Source organism: Macaca mulatta, chromosome 1 (assembly GCF_049350105.2).
Source record: "Macaca mulatta isolate MMU2019108-1 chromosome 1, T2T-MMU8v2.0, whole genome shotgun sequence".
Taxonomy (NCBI): Eukaryota; Metazoa; Chordata; class Mammalia; order Primates; family Cercopithecidae; genus Macaca; species Macaca mulatta.
In genome coordinates, this window is record NC_133406.1 from 58,377,105 (window position 1) to 58,402,857 (window position 25,753).

The 25,753-nt window shown below is 41.0% G+C and overlaps 1 protein-coding gene and 1 long non-coding RNA gene across 6 annotated transcripts in view; one reads left to right on the plus strand and one right to left on the minus strand.

The window, feature by feature from the left end:
- The first annotated feature begins 15,945 nt into the window (after window positions 1-15,945).
- The window catches only part of CAMSAP2 (calmodulin regulated spectrin associated protein family member 2), a 117,929-nt gene continuing 108,121 nt past the window's right edge, over window positions 15,946-25,753 (plus strand). For 4 of the 5 annotated variants that reach the window (XM_077989822.1, XM_015118795.3, XM_015118805.3 and 1 more), the window contains exon 1: window positions 15,946-17,021. In XM_077989822.1, the coding sequence (XP_077845948.1) occupies window positions 16,883-17,021 (139 nt within the window). In that variant the 5' untranslated portion in view covers window positions 15,946-16,882. 5 annotated transcript variants of the gene reach the window in all.
- On the minus strand, window positions 19,630-25,110 carry LOC144340889 (uncharacterized). Its single transcript, XR_013417430.1, has 2 exons — window positions 24,016-25,110; window positions 19,630-20,814 (listed from the first exon to the last, which is right to left on the minus strand). It is a non-coding gene; the product is annotated as an uncharacterized LOC144340889 (long non-coding RNA).

The following is a 25,753-nucleotide window of genomic DNA, read 5'->3' on the forward strand; positions in this document are numbered from 1 at the left end:
CATGAATGAGTCTTTGTTTGAGCAGAGAAGTTGTATTGCAGTGAGGGCACTGTCCTGCCCAACACTCGCCATTTAAACCTCCCTTTGCTGAGATTTATGACTTGGCTGGAACACTTTATTCATCATACAACTTGGTGTCAAAGGATTACTTTTTTTTGGAAATTCTAAAAACACACACACCAAGTAAAACAAATCAAACATTTTATAAATGGTAGAGCCTGATTTTCTCCCTTCATAAGTTGTGTTCTCAATTTTTGGAGAAAGGATGCAATTAGGGAAGTGGGTGTTTCAATGAGACCTTTGATTAAAAACCAATCATACTCTTGGCAAGCATTTGTTACATAATGTAGTTTTAGTTTCATTTGGAATCTAGCAAAAACTAAGACGTTCGTTTGGGAAAAGTGTGGTAATTTGTTTTCTTTTACAGCATTTCCTCTTAGAAAAGGTACCTGAGATCCTACTGAATCAGTTTAAAAACTGATTATGGTAAAAGTCACTTAGTGTCTAAACTACAATAATTAATACTTTCTTAAAATAATGCAATACTCAATTTTTAAGAAGTTCCACAAAACTGTCAGTATCCACCAAAGTGTTGCAGAATTCAAGGATGAACCAGCCTGTGAGGTCACTTGACCCATCTTTCCACCAGGCAGGGCTGTCCCCTGTATTGTTTCCTTCGGCATTTTCTCCAGGCTCATGGAATGTCTAAAGCAACACAATATAGTCCTTTGAATTTTAATTGTTTTTTGCAGTTTTCGTCAACTGGAGCAATGCTGAGTGGAAATCATTTTTCTAAATTGAATGCTGCTTTTAATATTCATTAAGAGATTTAAAATTAAGCCAATGATACTTTTAAATAAATGTTGGTATTCTATTTGGGAGTGGTTGTTAGCCTGTATGCAACTTATAGACTAAGCAATGGTTCAAACTTTTACTATAATTAGTTATGTTTCAGAAGAGATAGCTCTATGCAGAGTCATGCTATAATGAGATGCTACTGTAACACATAATATTTTGAAAATGTATTGCTTTGTCACATAAAATTATTCCATAAAATGCTATACTATCTAACTCTTCAGCTGGAAGTGTTTGGAGAAAAATAATTTATAGAGTGAAAGAAATTATCTCAAGCCACAAAGCGTATTACAGCTGATGGACCCTAAAGAATAACTGCTAACGCATTTGTTGAAAACAAGTAGGCCGGGCGAGGTGGCTCACGCCTGTAATTCCAGCACTTTGAGAGGCCAAAGCAGGCGGATCATGAGGTCAGGAGATCAAGACCATTCTGGCTAACACGGTGAAACCCCGTCTCTACTAAAAGTACAAAATATTAGCCGGGCGTGGTGGTGGGCGCCTGTAGTCCCAGCTACTTGGGAGGCTGAGGCAGAAGAATGGCGTGAACCCAGGAGGTGGAGCTTGCACTGAGCTGAGATCACGCCCCTGCACTCCAGCCTGGGAGACAGAGAAAGACCATCTCGAAACAAAAACAAAAACAACAAACAAACAAAAAACAAGTAAGAGACGATTAAAATGTTTTACTTGTGTGAGTGATACGAGTAAATAAGTTGAAAATCTATTATTACATAAACTACAAATATATCCTCTGTCATTTATAAGCATTGAGTTCTAAGTAGAATGGGCCATTCTATAAGCAATTTCGCCACACCAGTGAAAAATTTTTGAAAAGAAGTACAAATAGCTTTTACTTTTGTATTTTCAGCTGTTCATCCCATCTCTGTCAGCAAGTTTTCTCCATGGCAAAATACATTTTGTGTTTGTGGATCCATTCTTTTTGTTCTGTTCATGAATAAAAATCAACGACATAATTTAACTACTTAAAATCACTGTTTCTGTAGTATAATTGATTTTAACATTCCCTAAAGTTTGACTATAAAATAACTATTTCCCCAAAGAGTTCATTTGAAATTCTAGGTTTGCCCACCCAAAATAGACACAAAATAAATAAAGAGGCTGCTGGAGGATTGGGAGGAGGAGTGGAGAATCTATCACATATAAATCCGCCCCATGGAAGTAATTTGGATGGGGGAGGTGGTGGTAATATGTAATAATCAAAGCTGTTTCATTTTCACACACACACTCACAAAAATCCAGACCAATTCATACAACTCTTTTCATTGCTATCTGATTGGGAAGAGAAAAGGAAGGGAGAGAGAGAATGGGGAGGAAAACAAGGATAAGGACAAGAAGGTAGAAAAGTAGGGTTGTAAGGAGAAGGTCTGGTGAGGCAGGTGGAGGAGTAATACATAGAGGGGCATTTGCTTTAGCACTAATGATGGAGGGCAAACTACCACCCAAGTACCATTTCCGGGAAGTCTTTTCTGACCCTTCCTCCTGACTCACTGGCTTATCCCCTTTATTAGCCATCTATTGCTATTTAACAATAACTCAAAACTATCTCACACAGTTTCTGAGTGTTGAGAATCCAGGAGCAGTTTAGCGGAATCATTGTGGCTCAATCTTTCATGAGGCTATTGGCTGGGCTGCTGTCTATTGAAGGCTTGACAAAGACTGGAGGATTTGTCTCCAATATGGCTCACTGACATGGCTTTTGGCGGGCAACCTCAGTGGGTCCCTTCATAGGCCTTTTGAGTATTCCAACATGGCAGTGTGATTTCCGCGGGGCTGGGGGTGTACTTCCAGAAGAGTAAGAAGGATGCTGCAATGCCTTTTACGGCCTACTCTGCAGTGACTATGTTATGGATGCTATCTCTTACGCTTTTTAAAATTCTTTGGAATTGTGTTCCAATTCTTTTCTCTGGGAGGTCCAGCCCATGTTCAAAGGAAGAGGAATCAGGCTCCACCTTTTGAAGAGAATATCAAATGATTTGTAGACCTATTTTGAACCGTCACATCACTTAACAATGCCTGGGCTGACAGAGAGGTCCTGCGCTCTTGTGTGGTATGGTAGCATAATTTACAATATCAGTTCTCAGCCCATCAGTCTTTTATTCAATTCATAATAAAAACTGCTAGTAGAAATAATCCATATGAAATAAAAAGGACAATGGACCAGATTGCATAATGTAAAAGTTGTAATAGATAAAAAGTTTTGCTTGGAGAATCACATCTTTTTTTAACAAAATTAGAGCTATGAATATGTGACTGGGGAAAACTGAACTTGTTAAAAATTATGTCCAAAAAAGAAAATTTATGATAGCAAAAGCTCTTGCTGTTAGAATTTGATGCGGACAAAAAAAAGTTGTGCAATACAATAAAATCTTTATTGTAAATTGACATGGAACATAACTAATCCCAATAAAAATATTTTCAGTAAAACATCAAAAGAAAATGAAAAAATGAGAATAGTTTAACTGCAGAGTAGAGAAAGTTGATAAAATAAGCTAGCCGACTGGTGCTCACCCTAAAAACACTATCTTCACAATCAACCTATTTGATAAAATTCTGATTTAAACACTTGTGTTAGTATGCAGAGCTAAAATGTTCCTGAGATCAAAACAGAGGAGTCTAAATATCTCTGGAGACAAAATGTATGGATCAACACATTTGTTCATTTATTACATGAATATTTATGTATTCAGTTACATAGCCTTTTGGGTGGGGATGGCAGGGGAATAAGGACTTTTCTAAGGTTGACATCTAAGACAGAAATTGTAAAAGATTGATAGACTTGACTACAGAAGAACAAATGCAACCCAAAATGCTAACACTAACACTAAAAGAGAAATGATAAACTTGGAAAAAATTACTGCATTTCATAGACAAAGAATTGATAGTCTGGGCATGGTGGCTCACACCTGTAATTCCAGCAGTTTGGGAGGCCAAGGTGGGAGGATCATGAGGTCAAGAGATCGAAACCATCCTGGCCAACATGGTGAAACCCCATCTCTACTAAAAATATAAAAATTAGCTGGGCGTGGTGGTGCACACCTGTAGTCCCAGATACTTGGGAGGCTGAGGCAGGAGAATCACTTTAACCCAGGACACAGAGGTTGCACTGAGCTGAGATCATGCCACTGGACTCTAGCCTGGCAACAGAGCGAGACTCAATCTAAAAAAAAAAAAAAAAAAAAAAAGAGTTGATAAACAAATTTGTACACATCTAAGAATAATCAGCAAGGTAGGAAAAATGTATGTTCAAGGGTATTCTTTACAATGTCACACTGTTATTCCATAAAAACAAAAATCTAGAAAGAATGAACATATCCTTAACAGGGGCTTGGTCAAAATAAGAAATAAAAGGATGTATCTCTATAATGGAATTCTATTATGCATTAAATTTATGTTTTAGATTAATATTTACCAATATCAAATGCTAGTAATAATATTGTTTTATGAAAGAAGTTATAAATGGGATGTACAATATGATACCATTTGGGCACAAAATGAATGGAAAGATATACAAAGGATATCTGTAGATAATTAAATTATAAGTGTTTATTTCCTCCATTTGCTTTTCTTTTTAAAATTAAATGAATGAATATGGATTGCTTTCATTATTAGAAAAACAGTGTGTTTTTTTTTTTTGAGACGGAGTCTGGCTCTGTTGCCCAGGCTGGGGTGCAGTGGCCGGATCTCAGCTCACTGCAAGCTCCGCCTCCCGGGTTTACGCCCTTCTCCTGCCTCAGCCTCCTGAGTAGCTGGGACTACAGGAACCCACCACCTCGCCCAGCTAGTTTTTTGTATTTTTTAGTAGAGACGGGGTTTCACCGTGTTAGCCAGGATGGTCTCGATCTCCTGACCTCGTGATCCGCCCGTCTCAGCCTCCCAAAGTGCTGGGATTACAGGCTTGAGCCACCGCGCCCAGCCGTGATTAGAAGGCTATCTAGCTTTATTTGTAGTCTTGATGTAGGGATCTTTAAATTATTTATACTGTTTTTGTCCAGGCACGGTGGCTCATGCCTGTAATCCCAGAAATCTGGGAGGCCGAGGCAGGAGGATTGCTTGAGCCCAGGAGTTTGAGACCAGTCTGGGCAACAAGTGAGATCCTCGTCTCTACAAAAAAGAAAAAATACAAAAAATTAGTTGGGCATGGTGGCTTGTGCCTGTGGTCCCAGCTACTCAGGAGGCTGAGGTGGAAGGATCACTTAAGCTTGGGAGGTTGAGGCTGTAGTGAGCTGTGATTGCACCACTGCACTCCAGCCTGGGCAACAGAGTGGGCCTGTCTCAAAAAATAAAAAAAAAAATAAATAAATAAATAAATAAATAAATAAATAAAATCATTTATACTGTTTTTCCTCTTCCTGATGAAAAAAATAACATACTTTAAAAAAAAGAAACTACCTAAGATTTGGGTACAGGCTGTAGCTACTACCACCTCCTGTTCAACCCTGCCCCCACAGTCCACGTTTCAACTCCAGTTTCCCATTCCTACCTTCACTCTGAAAAGTTAACCTGACTACCCAAGTGGCTGATGGAAGGTAAACAATAAAATTCATTTCACGCAAAGTAAAAAGTTAAATGATTACAGGTATACAACCTGCTTGGACCAACCCCTTTATGTGAATATGAAGGTAAACATACAAGGCTTGGTAGGGGAATAATGGTTTACTATTAGCACACATCCAGGCAAGTTCTTCAATTTCCAGTTTTAGTTATAAATAAATAAAAATTTCCTAATTTTATTCATAAATGGTTGGTATTCTGAATTGTATTTCAAATGGCTGTAATTATTCTGGATTGTGTTCACTAATTTCACGTAACAAAAAATGGTTTAAAATACAGTAAGGAAAAAGAGAAAAAATACAGTAAGAAAGGGGCTTAAGCAGATTTTTAAATGGATTAGTAAAAGCACTAGAGTATTTCTTCTATTTTTAAAGAAACCTTTTATTTTGGATTTGTGAAGGACTAGGTCAGCACATTTTTAACCCACTAGGCTTTGTTGTTGTTGCTGTTGCTTTTCTTTTCTTTCCCATTCCAGCTTTCATTTTGAATAATCTAAAAGTAAAGTGTTTCTCATATGGCAAAAGTTAACATTCTGAGCTATCTAAATTCTATAAAGAATATCATTTTGGATGCCACAAGCTTTTGCCTTTTCAAATTCTCAACGTCAAGCTATAATTTTCCTCTTCTAGTTTTATCCAGAACCTTTAAATTAACAGCATAAGAAAGTAAACAGGAAGTTACATTTCTCTGATGTAGAAAATTAGGAGGAAGATGGGGAACAGATGAGAAAGCTAAATCAGGGAAGGACGCCACCATGTTTTGTTTCTGTTAATCAAATCATACATTCAAAATCCTCCTGGTATCCTAACTAAAAAGATAAAGTATCAAAAAAAAGTGTAATATATTTTTCCAGCCTTCCATAGGTCATAATGAAAGGAACAAAATGACTGTTGCCTCTGATGCACTGATGGTTCAAAATCTATTTAAAAAGAGGTTCATGAAAGTTAAAGCATAGCTCCTAACTAATGTTTCAAAGGAAGATTTGATTTATATTTTTAGAGATTTAAAAAGAAAGAAAATTCAGCCCATATGCCACAATTAGTTCAAATACCAACGTGTTTGAAACGACAATGACTGTTTCCATAGCAAATATGATACACAAAGATAATAGATTTTTGCTTTGTTTTTCTGAATGATATTAGGAGCCAGTTTTGTTAAAGAAGCAATCAGGACTAAGTCACTTAGTTCAGTTAATTAGAGCAATGACCTCCACACTCTGGGATTCCACAGTGCAACCAAGTTTCTTTCTTTTTTTTTTTTTTTTTTTTTTTTTGAGACGGAGTCTCGCTCTGTCGCCCAGGCTGGAGTGCAGTGGCCGGATCTCAGCTCACTGCAAGCTCCGCCTCCCGGGTTCACGCCATTCTCCTGCCTCAGCCTCCCAAGTAGCTGGGACTACAGGCGCCCGCCACCTCGCCCGGCTAGTTTTTTGTATTTTTTAGTGGAGACGGGGTTTCACCATGTTAGCCCATGTTGGGATGGTCTCGATCTCCTGACCTCGTGATCCGCCCGTCTCGGCCTCCCAAAGTGCTGGGATTACAGGCTTGAGCCACCGCGCCCGGCCGCAACCAAGTTTCTTAAATGAATGAATGAATTGGAGAGAAGTGAATATAAGGGTATTATATTTCATTTTACTAAAGAAGACTACACAGAAGCTCAATTAGTATCTACAACGACTATCATTTCATAAGAGAAAGCATTTTAATAGCAAAAGAGCAGAAAGAAAATTATCTCATAATAAAAAATAGTCCTTCAGAGGAAAAAATATCAGGTGTATTAAAAATCACTACATATCCTCAGAATAAATTTTAATAAAACATAATAGCTCTGTGTTTAGGAACCACTGGGAACCACTCAGTATAGCATTAAGGAAATCAACTTTCCATTTTTAATTCCCATATAAGCTAGTCAAGTTATATTGATCTATTTCATGGCCCTAGAATGTGTTGTCAGTATGTATTTTTTTGTTACATGTTAATTCACTGATTCTTTCATCTATTCAAGAAATACTTGCTGTGGTCTATTATGTATAAAGCACTGCTAGTGAAGCAGAATAAGATTGTCTTTTCCTTTATGAAGCACAAAAAGAATTACAATTCAAGACAAAACATACCACAAGACAGCACAGATATATCAGGGAGCCAAGAGTGGGGCAGGGAAAGCTTTATGGAAGAGGGGGCATTAAAATCATTATTTAAAGATGAGAAGTTTGCCATAGCTCATGTTGGGCTCATGAATGGCATTATAGAGAAAGGTTAACAAAGGCCAAACCAATAAGCCTTAGAAAGGCTTAAATATGTTGAAAGTCCTTAGAGTCGTTTGGCTTGATACATACAGGAGGACACTAGGGAAATATGAATGTAAAGATAGGATATGTTGTAGAGGATCTTCAAAGTCAAGGCAAATGTTTATATCTGGTAAGCAATGCATAGCCACTAAGCTGTTGAGTGAGCAGTTGAGTTCAAGTGCAGGAAAGATTCCTGAACTTGAATTCAGGAACCATGAGTTTGAGCATCAATTCTGCTCTTATCATAAAATCTTAAGGAATTTCCTCAGTCTTTCTGAGCCTCCATTTTTCATGTATAAAATGAGGCTAATCTCTATTGTTTTAAAAAACGTTTAGACAAATTAAATTTAGCAGAGTTTATTTGAACCAACAAATGATTCATGAATCAGATCAGCACCCTAAACCCTTAAAGGTCCACAGAGTTCCACTCAGCAATGTGGGCAGGCAATGTTTATAGACAGACAAAAAAAAGTGACATACAGAAATAACCTGATTGGTTGCAGCTTGTAGTTTGCCTTATTTGGACATGTCTGAGCCTACTGCAGCTTGTGATTGGCTGAGAGCTTGGTGGCTATGATTGGCTGAGATTCAGTTACTTGTTACAAGAATATACTCTCACATTAGATTGCAGTTTGTTTATGTACTAAATTAGGTTGCAGTTTGCTGTGTATGGAGGCAGCCTTCGGCCAAATTTAACACTACGTTACATGCTATTTTATGATTAAATTAAATAAGATTCAGTATGTGAAAGGCCTAGCACAATCTCAGACACATGGTCTGAAATCACAAAAGTTTGCTGACTGAGTATTTGTTGAATCCTCAAAGTTTGGTTTAGGAAGATTAATATGTTAAGGTGTAAGTTCAAAAGAGGGAAGCAGTGGGAGTATATGAGAGGAAATAAGACATTTGTGGGAATGGAAAAGAGTACATGGAAGTGAGAGATATTTGGATTGCTTGCATGGGGTGAGATGAGAGAAAGGGGGAGCTCAGGGATGACACATTTTAAGCAGCGAAGGGTGTCGTTAGTAGAATTTGGGAGACTGGGACTAGAAGCCAAATAAGAGGGAAATCTCATGAGTTTGTTTTTGATATGTTGAATTTGAAATCCTGGACTATATCTGGGTTAAAATGCTCAACAAGCTTTAGGAAGCTACTCAGGAAAGGGATCAGGAGCTGAGATTCAGATTAGGGAACCACCTGCATAGAGATGAGAGTTGTAGCCGGAAAGAGAATCATTGAGAGCCAAGTTGGGGACAGTAAAGGACAGAGGGAAATAAGGATGGAGAGAGTTGAGTAGCTGCCCTGCTGGGAAGGCAAACAAACAAAGGAGGTGAAAAGGGCAGCCGAAAAGGGATTTGAAAAGTGACAGAAAACCAGGTGCCTAAGGGAAGGCCCTGGAACCAGAGAGAGAAGATAGTTTTAAGAACTCCAGCCTGGACAACGTGGTAAAAACCCATCTCTACTAAAAATACAAAAATTAGCTAGGCGTGGTGGCAGCCGCCTGTAATCTCAGCTACTCGGGAGACTGAGGCAGGAGAAAATCACTTGAACCCGGGAGGCAGAGTTTGCAGTGAGCCCAGATGGTGTCACTGCACTCCAGCCTGGGCGATAGAGAGACTCCATCTCAAAAAAAAAAAAAAAAAAAAAAAAAAGAACAAAAGGCACTCATAAGAACTACAAGCTATGGAGGCCAAAAAAGGAGCAGGAGTACAAAAGTCACGACAAGGAGTTGTTGTAATAACTTTTGTGAGAACAGTCTCAGTAGTATGATGGCAGCAAAAGCCACATTGCCAGGAAAGACTGAAAAGGTTAGTTTCAGAAATATTAGTAATTTATATTTTAAGTAAGTAAAAATGAGAAGGGGTGTGGTGACTCAAGACTGTAATCCCAGCACTTTGGGAGGCTGAGGAGGGAGGATTGCTTGAGCCCAGGAGTTGCAGGCTGCAGTGAACTATGATCAGATTGCTGCACTGCAGCCAGGGTGACAGAGTGAGACCCTGACTCAAAAAAGAAAAAAAAAAAAGTAAACATGCATACATGCATATAAATCAAAATGAATCAAAAGCTATCAAAGTATATAAAGAAAAAACTGAGTCTTTCACCTACTCTAGTTTCTTGTGTATCTTTCTGAGATATTCAGATATTTATATATTATAAATATATAAACATATATATTTTTCTTTCTAAAATTTCTTTTTTTTTTGAGACAGAGTCTCGCTCTGTCGCCCAGGCTGGAGTGCAGTGGCAGATCTTGGCTCACTGCAAGCTCCGCCTCCTGGGTTCATGCCATTCTCCTGCCTCAGCCTCCTGAGTAGCTGGGACTACAGGCACCCACCACCATGCCTGGCTAATTTTTTTGTATTTTTAGTAGAGACGGGGTTTCACCATGTTAGCCAGGATGGTCTCGATCTCCTGACTTCATGATCTGCCCACCTTGACCTCCCAAAGTGCTGGGATTACAGGCGTGAGCCACCACGCCCAGCCTAAAAATTTTATTTTAATAGAGACAGGGTCTTACTACATTGGCCAGGCTGGTCTTGGCCTCCTGAGCTCAAGCGATCTTCCTGCCTCAGCCTCCCAAACTGTTAGAATTACAGGCGTGAGCCACCATGCCTGGCAATTTTTAACCACCATACTAAAACATATTATTGTGCATTTTTCTCTTTTTACTTGACCATTTGATGTCTTGGAGATCTTTCCATATGATGCAATGGATCCCTGTGTATAGCATGACTGATTTGATCAAATCTTCTCTACTGATGGACGTTTGGGTTGTTTCCGTTAAGAAGCTGATAAAAAAGGCAACATCTTCCTGGTTAACTAGGTGGCACTCTGGAATGTTAGACCTTGTTGGCTTATATGGTAGGACTACTGTATTTACCAACAAACAGCTGCATCCATCTCCTTCTCTCTAGAGTCCTTCTGTTTTTTATTTGGTCTCTACCTTTACTGGAGGATCCCATTTTCTGCTGTTACCTCCCCTTGCCTTTTTATACAATCGCATCTTAAAACTTTCTGGAAATAAAAAAGTAACTACTGCTCTAAAGATTTAAATCCTGAATACTAGGCAGCTGACTGATGTAACTTTCAGTTATAATCTAATAAAGTATGTGGATGTCATTCTCCTATCGTAGACTATTGGCAATGAGGGTACTTTAGAAGGTGCCTGGTTCTACCCTGTTGTTTTATTGCAGGGGAAACCTGAGAGGAGGGAGGTGGCACGTGTTTCCTCAAATCACACGGCAGATATAAAGAGCAGCACTGGAACCCAAAGTCCAGGCTCCTAGCCTAGTGCTTTTTCTGTTACCTCCCAACACTCTGACCTGCCTTCAATGATGTTAAAAATAATAGAAGCGTTGCCCATTATTGGGGCTAAGGGTCTTGGTTTGAGTAGGGGATTAATCAAGGAAAAATGTTTTAGGGGTCCGGGAAAATATGGTGCTATACTTGGACACCTGAGAGCCCGGTTTCTCTATTTGGTTCAGACACTGACTCACATTGTGACTCTGCAAAGTTACGTGGCCTCCCGGTGTGTCAGTCATTCCAGCCACACACTCGGCATCATACTACATAGGCCTTGCTAGAACTGTTGTGAAGGTTGATGAGGTAATCCTTATAAAACTTTGCTAGCTATTCCAATGAAAGTCATGAGTGTGTCCAGAAATGATAGACTGTCAGATATACAGCACAGACTCTTGTATCTCATGTCAGTTTATTAGAGGCGGCTATACTTCAACCAAGTGAACCTCTTATTGTCATCAATTTGCTTAGCATTCTTTCTCCCCTCTTCACCCCCACCCTTGGCCATTCTTAATCTGATTGATTTGAAGTTTACTTATTCTAGTCCCTTGAGTTTCAAAGGAACATAAGGTCTTCACCACTTACAATCAAGTCCTCTGCCCCTTAGTTTCTCCAGCCACCAAATGAGGATGATAATAGGGGCTGTGGTGGGGATTAAATAAGTTACTATAGGATAGGGACTGCTACATAGAGAGTGCCAATAACTGTTACCTGCTATTAGTATAACTAATTGAAAGTGAATGATAGTACATGTATATATGCCTTCTATTTAAGAAAATGTGAAGTCTTACTTGTAGTGGTTGCTGGTTTAGTACTTCTTTGCTTCTGAGGGGACACACTGAAGACACCTATAGGTGAAGTCACAAGGCTTCTAACTTATGGAGATAAGGACATGACAATGAAGGAGAGTTGGGCTGCTCAGGCCATAAGGTTTCCAAGTTTTCTTACTAAAACTTTGCTTCTTCAGCTGTCTGTTTAACGTCACATCCTCAGCACCCAGGGGCTCTATCAGTACTGGCTGATGAATGAATGAATGAACTTATGAATCTATCAGACAGAGAAATAGAGGATCGCCAGATGGAAGAAAGTCTGGCTGGCATTTTGAATTCTCCAGGAGAGAAGAGAGAAACACGTTTAAAACAGACAGAAGGAGGGCTGTCTGTGTGGGAATAAGGGTAACGTTGCTCAATGAACTGAGCCCCTAGGCCTAGAGATAAAAAGTAGAGGGATAGCTGTGCAGTTGGACAAGCAGGTCCAGAGAACTATTGGGTTTTGTTTTGAACAAAGTCAGATATCTTAAGGGGAAGTGGAGAGCATTTCTTTTCGACAGTGATATTCTGCAGAGATTTCCAGTTTTTAAAAGGATCATTCTGAAGGTGACACAAAGAACACCCTATTAGAGTGTCTGTCTCCCTGAAAATGAATCCTTCTTCTTTGTACTCAGGGTGTTTTCCTTTTAATAATAGCCTCCTACTATGACCCCAAGTTGTTTCATAGCCTCCCTGAAAGTAAAAGCTGCTCATTGTTTAGGTATTTTGTTTTCTCCCATTCCTAAACACACTCCTTCCCAATTGGGGTTCCATCTCTACTAAATGCATCACCATTGAATCAAGGGACAAGTTGGAGCAACTTACTTTGTTTCCTTCTCTTCTTCATTTAGGTTGAAATAGTTTTCAATGAAATCCAACAAGTATTTACCCAGCACCCAATGAGAGCAAACTACTGTGCTAGGTCACATGTAACATCAAGGTGATTAGGCATGATTTCTGGCCCTGAGAATCTTGTATTGGCTTGCAGATTATTATAATGACTGGTAAAATGTTTCAGTATCTCTCTTCAACCTTTCTGGGCTATAGGTTTTTCCTAACATGATTTATGTGCTCTAGAATTCAGTCAAAGTTGCATTTGAGAACATTAGATTCAACAGATGTCTCCAAGAAACCTTCCCAATCCCTCCACCTATATTTGGTCTGCCTGCAAGTTTTTTTGGTTTGCTTTTTGTTTTTGTTTTTGAGGTGGAGTCTTGCTCTGTGACAGTGGCAGTGATCTTAGCTCAGTGCAACCTCCGCCTCTCAGGTTTAAGCAATTCTCCTGTCTCAGCCTACCGAGCAGCTGGGACTACAGGCGTGCACCACCACGCCCAGCTAATTTTTGCATTTTTAGTAGAGATGGGGTTTCACCATCTTGGTCAGGATGGTCTTGAATTCCTGACCTCGTGATCCACCTGCCTCAGCCTCCCAAAATGTGGGGATTACAGGTGTGAGCCACCGCACTAGATATTTTATTTTATTTTATTTTTTTGAGACAGAATCTTGCTATGTTTGCTCAGGCTGGAGTGCAGTGGTGCGATCTTGGCTCACTGCAATCTCTGTCTCCTAGGCTCAAGCAATTCTCGTGCCTCGGCCCCCTGAGTAGCTGGGATTACAGGTGTGTGCCACCAGGCCTGGCTAATTTTTGTATTTTTAGTAGAGACAGGTTTTTGCTATGTTGCCCAGGCTGGTCTTGAACTCCCTACAGCAAGTGATCCACCTGCCTCAGCCTCCCAAAATGCTGGGATACAGGCATGAGCCACTGTGCTTGGCCCCTGACTGCACTTTATATCTCTTACAGCACTTACCACTTTTACATTGTATTATAAATTTATTTATGTACATGTTAGCCTCCATAATGCAGAAAGAGAGCAGGCACAGGGAAAAGTGCCAGAGGAGTGGAGCCAGAAGACCTGTGCTTGAATTTGAAGCCGGATTCAGATATGAATCAACCATGAAATCTCGGCCATGCCACTTAATCTTTGCAATTCTCAGTCCTGCATCTAGAATTGGAAGACAATGATAATTCCTACTTCATAAAATAGATATGGAAATTAGTTATCATATGAACATGCTGTGTGAGCTGTTATCTATATGTTACTTTTATTATCCTCCATGTGATACAGCAAAGGGTCTTCCTTGCCCATGAGAAAAACTCTATTAATATTAATTAAATTATTGGAAAAATTACATCAACCACCCTGTGGCATATTATTCGTCTCACATTCTTTTCATATCCCACATTGTTAACAAGCCTTATCTGTTGTACCCTACTAGGTTTAAGGAGGAGTGTTTGCAGGGATTAAACAGAAACAAAGGGACCTGCTTTTTGACGGAGCTGCCCTCTGCCTTTACTAGTTGTGCAAAATAAGAGTAATTAAATTTTTTTCTGAGCCTTAGTTTTCTCATCTGTATAATGAAGATAATACAGGATTTTATAAATATTAAAATTAAATAATGCTAGCACTTTGGGAGGCTGAGGTGGGAGGATCCCTTGAGTCCAGGAGTTTGAGCCCAGCCTGGGCAACATAGGGAGACCTCATCTCTACAAAAAATAAACAAAATTAGCTGGGTGTGGTGATGTGTGCCTGTAGTCCCAGCTATATGGGAAGCTGAGGTGGGAGGATTACTTGAGCCCAGGAGGTTAAGACTGCAGTGAGCCGTGATTTCGCCATTGCATTCCAGCAGGGGCAACAAAGCAAGACCCTGTCTCAAAAAATAATAATAATAGGCTGGGCACGGTGGCTCACACCTGTAATTCCAGGGCTTTGGGAGGCTGAGGTTGGCGGATCACCTGAGGTCAGGAGTTCGAGACCAACATGGCCAACCTGGTGAAACCCCATCTCTACTAAAAATACAAAAAATCAGCTAGGTGTGGTGGGGCACACCTGTAGTCCCAGCTACTCAGGAGGCTGAGGCAGGAGAATTGCTTGAGCCCTGGAGGTGGACTGCACTGAGCTGAGATCTTGTCATCACTCTCCAGCCTGGGTGACTGAACAAGACTCCATCTCAATAATAATAATAACAATAATTTTAAAATAAGATTAGATAATGTATTAAAATGAGATGTGAGGAGCTAGTGATTTAAGTAAGCTCAGTGTGTGTTAACTTTGATAATATTCACATGTAGTCCATTAATTGAGCAATTATACTATGGGGCTGGGTACCGTGTAGGTGCTGGAGATATACCATCATCATGTCATCAATGGGAAAAACAGACAAGTAACTGATGATTGCCACACAATGTGACAAATGCTACGACAGAATTAAGAACAGGGTGCTCTGGGAACAACGGGGGAGGCACCTATGTGACAGCCCTGACTGGAAAGTTGTCAGCAGCTATCAGGGAAGGCTTCATGGAGGAAGTGACTACTGTGGAGTTTGAAGGTGCAGTAGGAGTAAGCTGGGTGGACAGAGGAACCACCCTGAGCAAGGAGGTAGAGATCTGAGAAGGGATGCTCATTGAAGAAAATAGCAGTTCTGACAAAATGAAGCTATAAAGGCCTGCAGATGCCAGGTCACAAAGGGCATTAGCTTGCTTTGTGAAAGAATTTATGCTCTTTTCTGAGCGAATGGGGAGGCATTGATGGATGTGTTCCCATCCCAGAGATAAAATTTAAGTGGAGAGCACTGAGTTAAGAAAATATCTGGATATCATGAAATTAACACAGGTTTGGAGCCCCCACAGATCCTCAGTGGTTAAGTTCCATGTACGACCTAATCACCTCCACCTCTCTTTCGTGGACAATCAGCAATGACATCTACCTCGCGAGGGCTAAAGTGCAGGTCAAGTTCGCTGCAAAGTGTGTGTCACATAATGAGCATTTTAAATAAATATCAACTCTTTTCTAAGAAGCACTAAGTAGAATATGAAAGCTATTGCCAGGCCTCTCCCTCCTCCCTGTCTTCCTTTTCCTCTCTCAGCAGTGCAGGCAGCAGCAGCCAAAAGCCAGGGACGTGGAGGATGTCCACTCAAGCGAGTACTCCAGAGCGATGATTAAAAGGCAGCCGCCCCGAATCCCGGGCGCGGGCGGGGAGCTAGGCTGGGCATGCTCAGTGGGCCGGCGACTGGAGGGAAGCAGGGCGGGGGCGGGGGCGGGGGTCGGAGCCGCGCGAGGGCGCATGCTCAGTCCCCGCATCTGTTCCTCCATCCAGTGCCGCAGCCGGAAAACCGCAGCGGCGGCGGCGGCGGCTGAGAGGGAACGACTCAGCGGGCTGCAGAAAGAGGGGCAGGAAAAAATTACAAGGACATAACTGATAAGACAGGAACTGAGAGCTTGGGATTCGCGGCCTCTCCCAGGCCACCACCTTCGCCGTCAGCAAGGGAGGAAGACCCGGGAGACGGCAGCGGCGACGGCGGCAGGGGAAGGAGACGGCGACGGGAGGGAGCGCAGAGGAGGGGACGGGTCGGCGGCGGCCTGCGAGCCGCAGTGATTTTGACGTTTTCCGCTGCTGCGTCTCCCGCGGGCCGCAGCCGGGCTGCGCTGGGTGGGCCAACTCGCCCTGTGCTTCCCCCTCGTCCCGCTCGTCCCTCCGGCCACCCGGGGCCTGAGGGGTCTCCCCGCTCCGAGGGAAGGGGAGAGGGAGGCGAGGGCGTGCGGGCATCGCGATGGCGGGGACATTTTCCACAACGTGATTGTTGAAGGTTTCCCCCACCCCCCCTCCCTTAAAATTCCGGGCCCTTCCAGCCTCCACCCTCCCCCAAGCCCGTGTGACTAAACCGAGACAAAGGGGAGGCGGCCTCGCTCACACGCGGGCTCGCGGGGCGGGTGGCTCGGAGGGGCGCGGGCGCGGGGCGGACCTCGCGCGGACGGACGGACGGACGGACGGACGGACGGAGACGGCGCCGCCACATTCCTATGCCCGGGAGCGGCGGCGGCGGCGGCTCCCGCGGGAGGCGGCAGGCGCGCGGCGCGGACAGCTGAGCTTCTCCCCCGTCGGCGCCCGGGCGGACGTCGCCCGGGCCCCGATGGTTTGAACTGCTTCTCCCTCCCGACCCCCGTGGCGGCGAGGCCACGCCATGTGAAGGTTAGGGCCGGGACATCCCAAGGAGCCGCCGTGAAAGATGGGGGATGCTGCAGACCCCAGGGAGATGAGAAAGACGTTCATTGTTCCAGCCATCAAGCCCTTTGACCACTATGATTTCTCCAGGGCCAAAATCGCCTGCAATCTGGCCTGGCTGGTGGCCAAAGCCTTTGGGACAGGTTAGTGGTGTCACCCCTTCCCTCCACTCTTCCTCCTGATGTGGTCCACATCCCGGTTTTTGTTCCCGATTCTCGAATCCCTCTCCGTGCCTGTCTTCTCGTACAGGTTCAGGGAGATGATGGGAGGCTAGAAAGAGAAAGAAAGGAGAAATACGGAAAGCAGGTTTGGTCTTCAATGAAGGGCACGTGAATGGTCAGGTGGGATTTGGCCAGATTCCTTTTATTGGATGGCAAAATGTTCACCACCACCACCCAGTGAGCAATTTTATGTTTTTACATAGAGTGGTTTTAATTTGTGGTATTTTCTTCATTGTGCTGCATACATTTCTGTCTCAGTCATAATTGTGATTACACCACCAAGAAATCTGACTTGGTTTCTTTATTATTGCGAGAGGGTGTATAGTGCATAGTACTGTATTGATTTTGACATTTGTAATGATGGCTGCTATTCAGGCTCCGTCGGATGTAAGGTGGCCTGTGTCGAGTGCAGTATTAATTTTTGTTGTCATTCTTTAAGGCTGTATCAGCCTTCTGCACACATGTTAAGTTCTTACTAAATCAATTATTTAAAACCAGTGTTCAGTTTGCTGACTGTAGGGTGCTGTTTTCATTTCCTATTGTCAGTGAGGCATATTCTTTTTTCCAAATGTATTTTGGCTTCATAAATTAAAAGAAACAGAAACTCCCTACTTTGGGAATTTTTTTAATAGAGGAGTTTTTTGAAGGCAAGTGCTGTTGACACAGAAATTGTGTAGTACAGTAGCAGTTAAACACTCCCTCCATAACCCAGTCTTTGCAAAATAACAGGAAAAGGGCCTCCCGTTGTGATTCTTTAGTGTTGCTTTAGGAGCCCATGTTGTGAAATGCTTAAAAAATTAGAGAGTTGCTTTTCATTGGAAGATGCTTCTGTAATTTGGTAACTTTTAAGAGTAATTTTACAAGATTTCTATTCCCTAGTTAGTGAATTTTAGATACATGAAATAATTTGTTGAAAAGTTCCGTAGTACTCACAAGTTTCCACATGTTAAATATAGGGTTTTTTAGGGGGGTGGTGACTAATTTCCAATTTTAGTACTATGTAATGTTTTGGTAAATGGTTTAGTTCAGTTTTATTGCTTAAACTTACACACAACTGAGTATCTTCAGGACTTACACACCCTACTTAAATAGCAGATTAATCTCAGTGTTTGGAAAATTATTTGAATTTGTTTTTGGGGAAACTTCCCATTGGTGTGATTTTATGTTTATGGCAGCCTTAATTTTACTTGAATTTTCATGCTTTGATATTAAACTGGCATCAGGAATAAATATAATACATCCTTTTCAACTAATTTATATTTTAAACATCTCTTTGAAATTAAATGTCTAGTGTAACTCATAGGAAGAAACACAAACTGTTACTGCCTTTATATAAAAACATTCTGGCACCACTGATAGAAGCAGTGAGAATAATAGATGTATGTTGGTTTTAACTTAAGCAGCACACGGAAGCTAGTATCTATTTGGATGGCAAATGAAGGCCATTTAAGTGCTTAGAAAACATGGAAAGAGGGAAATTTACATAGTCACCTATGTGGAAAGGTAGTATGTATGAAGTGGAAGGCAAAGGGAATAAGAGAAATATTTTCTTTCCATCTGGAATTGAGAGGATGCTTATAGGATACAGATGTCAAAATTTTGCCGTGCATACACAAAAGCTTCCAACTAGAAAATGGCCTACTTTCTGGATATGTGTCAGCCAGGTTGGTGGATTCTAGACCACTTGAACACACTGAACACACCTGAAGAAGAAAGGAAATGAAGGAAATCTAGTATCAGTGGAATCTGATGTCTGCCGCTGGATGCTTTGCATTAAGTTGTACATTGGGGATTCAAAACAGCTCTCTGATGTAGGTAGTGTGTTCCCCATTTAAAAAACAGGAGGAAGTCAGTACATTTGCACAAGATTAAACATCTGGCAAGTGATGTATTCTGCATGTCTGACTCTGAAGTCTTTGCTTATTACTCTATATCATTCTGCAGAGTAACCGTTTTATCTGCAAGTGTGAAAAATGTGCACATAGTACATATTGAAGTATAGTATTTTTTTCTTTAAAAATTGTGCAAATCTTAATTCATTTTCTGATAGATGATATTGTTGGCTATTACATTTGCCTTGGCAGCAGTTGGAATGGATGAAATGACCATATTCAAATGGGATGAAAAACAAGTTTAGAAGACCTTAAGTGACTTAGTAACAATATATTAATACATTATTAAGAATGTTATGTTTGTCCATTTTGTTTATTCTTTATCAACAGTCTTTCAAAACATAAATTTATATGGAATGACTAGAAAAAAATTAGGGTGGCTGGGCGCGGTGGCTCAAGCCTGTAATCCCAGCACTTTGGGAGGCTGAGACGGGCGGATCACGAGGTCAGGAGATCGAGACCATCCTGGCTAACACGGTGAAACCCTGTCTCTACTAAAAAATACAAAAAAACTAGCCGGGCGAGGTGGCGGATGCCTGTAGTCCCAGCTGCTTGGGAGGCTGAGGCAGGAGAATGGCGTGAACCCGGGAGGCGGAGCTTGCAGTGAGCTGAGATCCGGCCACTGCACTCCAGCCTGGGTGACAGAGCAAGACTCCGTCTCAAAAAAAAAAAAAGAAAGAAAAAAATTAGGAATTTTTTAAATGTAAATATTCTTTATTTGCTGCCGATACTCTTATGCAGGAGAGGTTAATAGATAGCATTTTTCAAAGGTATTACCTAATTATATTCAGTTATTCAAAACATTAACCCAGCTTTCAAGTATGATTTACTAAAATCACTCCTTTAACAATGACTTACAGTGTCTTCAGGCACTGATTTGGTGTTTTCTGTTAGAAACTTTCTAACTTTTGATGTACTGAAAAACTAGTCAAGTTTATAACCATATGTTGTAAAAGTCATTTAAAATCATAGCTAGAAATAAATTGTGAGCATAGAATGAAGTAATTGAACTTAAAAAAAAAAAAAAACCCACAAAACACTGATGTTGTAATACCTAGAAAGCAGATATGGAATATTTACTTAATTTGAAGTCTTAGGAGCCTTGAATCATTTTCTTCTCTTTACAGTAGTATTACAAAAGTATTACAAATAGTCCAAATTTTAAGAGTTTAATTTGTGGAAGAATGCAGGTACGGGTTTGATTAAATGAAGAATAAGTTTTTATAGATGAATTTAAAACAGTAAATAGATAATCCAAATTGCAAAGGAGGAAGTAGTTCAACTATTTGTGCCTTTTCTATATTTGAAGAGCTTAACCCATTTAAGCAAAGATTTTACAGAATTTTCTTTAAATGTTCTGTTCTCTTAAATCCTTTGGGGGAAATGGTAGGTCCAAAACCTCTTGTGACACTCTTGAATTTGGAATTCAAGGCCCACTTCCTAGTGTCAGTTTATCACTTCAATCTTCTCGACTATTATTTTCCTTTGTATCCCATTTAGTTTAGTGATATAAAATATTTCCTGTTATAAATATACCTTGTTACATTTCTTTGTCTATGTTAACAGATCTTGCTGTCAAAGTCCTATATAAGGTCTGACTCCTGTGCATATATGAAGATTGTTGAGAGCAGTAGGTAGCATTGTGGTTAAGAAGGACCCGTAGCAGAGGGGCCAGTTTGGGACATTATTGCAGGAGTCTGGGCAAAAGATGAGGTCCTTTCTCTTTGATTTTGTAGTCAATAGAATAATTTACTAATAAGAAAAAAAAAATTCATGAGGTCTTGAAGTAAGGGGGGGTATGATAATGAAGCTGCTAATATAGGCTGGGCATAGTGGCTCATGCCTGTAATCCCAGCACTTTGGGAGACCAAGGCGGGTGGATCACCGAGGTCAGGAGTTCGAGACCAGCGTGACCAACATGGTGAAACCCCATCTCTGCTAAAAATACAAAAATCAGCTGGGCGTGGTGGCAAGTGCTTGTAATCCCAGCTACTCGGGAGGCTGAGGCAGGATAGTCACTTGAACCTGGGAAGTGGAGGTTGCAGTGAGCCGAGATCGTGCCATTGTATTCCAGCCTGGGCAACAGAGTGAGACTCTGTCTCAAAAAAAAAAATAATAATAATAAATAAAGCTGCTAATATTTACTGAGCTCCTACACTGTGTGTCAAGCACTTTATACATACTGTATCATTTAAATCCTTATGACAGCCTTTTGAGGTGGAACAGTTACTTATTCCAGTTTTACTGATGAGGAAAGTGAGGCCCAGGGGCTTAGGAACTCTTCCAGAGTTACCCAACTTACGGAGCTGGGGTCTGAACCCAGGGAATTTGACTTGAGCCTGTACTTGTAACTACTGTTCTCTATGGGTAGAAGTCAAAAAATGGAAATGAGGCAAATGATAGAAAAAACGTTGCAGATATTTAATCTCTAGTATTTCGAAGTGACCGGGTACATGGGAAATGGTTTGAATGAAAAGGGAATGTGTAAGAGGACGAGGTCACCTGAGGTTTTAAGAAGGATGAGGTACCTGAGATTTTGAGATTTGTTGACTGACAAGCTGAACTGTGATGCCATTGACAGAGAAAAAGTGTAGTAACACTGAAGCCCTGGAAGGAGAAAGTTTCAAGGAGAATGGTCTGATTCAACAGTGTCAAATCCTATGTGTTTAAGCTATGCGTTTCTTTTAAGAGTTTATGCTTTAGTAGGGGAGGTATGATAAATGTATAACCACAGTAGAGTTCAGAAGTAAGGTAAGAGCCGTACAATTGGAAATGACATTCAGAGGGAGACTGGTGGTGGTAGGATGCAGTGGGGTGGCAGGGGAGAGGCCATTTCCAGCAATCAGTGGTCTGTGAAGGAAGACCTCTCTAGTGGAGGTGGTATTTAAGCTATAGGCTGAATGGAAAGTAGGCATGGTAGATGGAGGAAATGGTTTGTATGTAGGCATGGAGTTGTGAAACTCAGGTAGTGCTAATGAAACAACAGAGACCAGATTGATTGGATGAGGTTTATGTAATGAAGCAGTGAGACAGCCAGCTTGAAAGACAAACAGACAGAATTATGTGAAGGGTGAGGTGAAGGAATTTGGTATTTATTTAGTAGTTAAATTATCCTAAGCACATTAGATTAAAAAAAAAGAAAAAATACTATTACATGTATTAAACATGTACTTTGTGCTGATTATTATTCTAAGCATTTTATATGCATTTATTTTAATTTGGAGAATGAACCTATTAAGTAGATATTATTTTATTTCTTCTAAGACTCTAAAACAGGATTTCTCAACTGCAGAACTATTGGCCAGATAATTCTTTGTTGTTGGGGGCTGTCCTGTGCATTCTAGGATTTTAGCAATATCTGTGGCCTGTATCCACCTGATGCCAGTAGTGTTCCCTATCTCTACCCCTACTCCTACCCCAGCTGTGACAACCCAGAATGTCCCCAGACATCTCCAGATGTCTCCTGGGAAACAAAAGGAGCCCAGGTTGAGAATCACTGCTATCAATATTATAAGACAACTATTGTGATCTAAAAAGGGTTTTTTTGTACATTGAAGTACAAATGAATTATAAGACATACTGATTTCACAAATATTCAATTTGAAAATAAGAATTTAGGAAATACATGATTGTTCACCCTTTTTAAAATAAACAATGAGACAGATTTAGAGGAGTTAACTAACTTGCCCTTGATCATACAACTTGTAAGAGGTGGAAACAAAATTAGAGTCTAAGCCTTTGTGATATTGAAATTTGTATCTTAACCTCTGAGTTATAGTCTTCCTGGATTTTTAGTAGAGACGGGGCTTTGCCATGTTGGCCTGGCTGATCTCGAACTTTGGGGTCAAGTGATCTGCCTGCCTCGGCCTCCCAAAGTACTGGGATTACAGGCGTGAGCCTTCGTGCCTGGTTGATGATGATATTAAAATAGACTGTTGACCGTGTAAACTTATTTCTAATTTACATGTTTTATAGAATTTTGTCTCACAACAGATTTTGAAACAGCAGAAATATTTTCTATTACCTACCCTTTAAAAAAATAGATGCTAGAGGTCTTTGTTATAGGTTCTTGAAAATGTATTAACAGTTAAAAAGTTTTTTAAAATAGGTATACAGGTACAGATTCAAAACTCAAAGGTATAAAAGAGTAGATCTTGTGAGAAGTCTTCTTCCCACCTGGACCCTGAGCCAGTCAGTTTGTTTTAAGCAAGATGAAATCATCAGAAGATTTGTTTTTAGAAAATCTCTTGGAATACACTTAAAAATGGTTAAAATAGTGAAGTTTATGTAATGTATATTTTACCACAATTTTTAAAAAGATGTCTTGGAAACAGTAGAAAATGAATTGGAGGAGGGCCAAGAGTTGTGAAGGAGGAAACCAGTTGGGAAGTTATTATGGTTCAGGTGAGAGATGATGGCGTCTTGAATGTGGATGGTAGTGGTGGATATGGAAAGAAGTGGATGAATGTAAAGGATAAGGCTTGGTGATTGATTGGATATGTTGAAGAAAAGATGAGATTTTGGGAAGTGTTAAGACTGATTCTATTTTGTGAGAAAGGGAACAATGGAAGAGGGCCAGTGTGTGTGTTTAAGAGAGAAGGAGGAAAGAACCATATTGAGTTTGAGGAACATATAAAATGGTGGTGTGTGCATTAGGCCTGTGGAAATTCATATATGGAGCTTAGAAGACCTCAGGGATGAGAGTTATAGGTGGTAATTAAAATTTAAAAAGTAGGTGACTACCACTCACTAGTCACATTTTTTTTTTTTTTTTTTTATGAGACCGAGTCTCGCCCTGTCGCCCAGGCTGGAGTGCGGTGATGTGATCTCGGCTCACTGCAAGCTCCGCCTCCCGGGTTCATGCCATTCTGCCTCAGCCTTCCGAGTAGCTGGGACTACAGGTGCCCGCCACCACGCCCGGCTAATTTTTTGTATTTTTAGTAGAGACGGGGTTTCACTGTGTTAGCCAGGATGGTCTCGATCTCCTGACCTCATGATCCGCCCCCCTTGGCCACCCAAAGTGCTGGGATTACAAGCGGACCACTAGGCCCGGTCTAGTTCCTTTTTTTTTTTTTTTTATTAGAGATAAGGTCTCACTGTCATCCAGGCCAAGTGCAGTCATGTGATCATAGCTCATTGCAGCTTCAAATTTCTGGGCTCAGGTGATCCTCCTGCCTTAACCTTTTGAGTAGCTGGACTACATGCCTGGTTAATTTTTTTGAAAATATTTTGTAGAGAGGAAGTCTCACTATGTTGCCCAAGCTGGTCTTGAACTCCTGGATTCAAGCACTCTTCCTGCCTTGGCTTCCCAAAGTGTTGGGATTACATGTGTGAGCCACCCCACCCAGCTGACTGCCAGTCACTTTGAGGGATAGTATGGAGAAAGAAGGGACCCAAGACAGGCGAGCCAGCAAAGGCGCTAGGCATAGGGTAATTAGAAAGAAAACCAGAGAATGTGGAGGCTCAGAAGACTAGGGAAGAGAACATTGAGGATGAAGGAATATGAGGTGTAGATGAGAAAGATTAATCGAGGACTCTCAAAAAGATCCATTAGATTTAGCAACAAGGAAGTTATTGGTGATTTTGCTGAGAACATTTTGAGGGGAATGTAGAGACAGAAGCATGACTAGGTTTAAAGTAAATGGGAGATTGTATCAGTTATGCTGTCCTCACTTGTAGTAACAAAAAATCCACCTCAAATTGCATTTGTACATTGTACAAATAGTAAAGAGGATTTATTGTTTCTGAAAAAGTCCTCAAGTGGGATGGGCTTTGGTTTTGATTTGATCAGGGCTGTAGCTTCATTTCTCTGTGATTCTTTTAGCTGTGCCCTTGTTCATGTGTGGATTTCATTCTTAGGCTGTCTAGTCTCATGGTAGAAAATGGTTATAGCAGTTCTGTGTACCACACCATTCGGAGCTCTTCTCTAATCACTGAAAGTTCTACACTCTTGTCTTGCTTTTTTCTTTCTCTTCAAACAGAAGGATTGATTATAGAAAATCTCAAATATATACAACAACAATAATCTTTCATGTATCCATCATCCAGCCCCTGCCATCATCAACTTATGGCCAATCTTGATTCATCTCTAAACACTCCCCACCACTGCCAATTATTTGAAACAAATTACAAACATCGTGTCATCCCATCTATACATATATCAGTATGTATTTCTGTAAGTCCACTCCCTTTTTAAAATGTGATCATGGCACAGCCATCACAGCACTGTTGTAATCATAGGATTCCATATCATCAAATCAATATGAAGATTTCTGATTGTCTCATCAGTATTTTTTATTTTTAAATTTATTTTATTATTATTTTTTTTGAGACGAGTCTCACTCTGTTGCCCAGGCTGGAGTGCAGTGGCAATCTCAGCTCACTACCAGCTCCGCCTCCCGGGTTCCCACCATTCTCCTGCCTCAGCCTCCCGAGTAGCTGGGACTATAGGCACCCGCCACCACACCTGGCTCATTTTTTGTGTTTTTAGTAGAGACGGGGTTTCACTGTGTTAACCAGGATGGTCTAGATCTCCTGACCTCATGATCCGCCCACTTTGGCCTCCCAAAATGCTGGGATTACTGGTGTGAGCCACCGTGTCCGGCCAAATATTTTTTATTTTTATTTTACAGTTTTTTTTTTTTTTTTTTTTTTGAGACGGAGTCTTGCTCTGTCACCCAGGCTGGAGTGCAGTGGCCGGATCTCAGCTCACTGCAAGCTCCGCCTCCCGGGTTTACGCCGTTCTCCTGCCTCAGCCTCCCG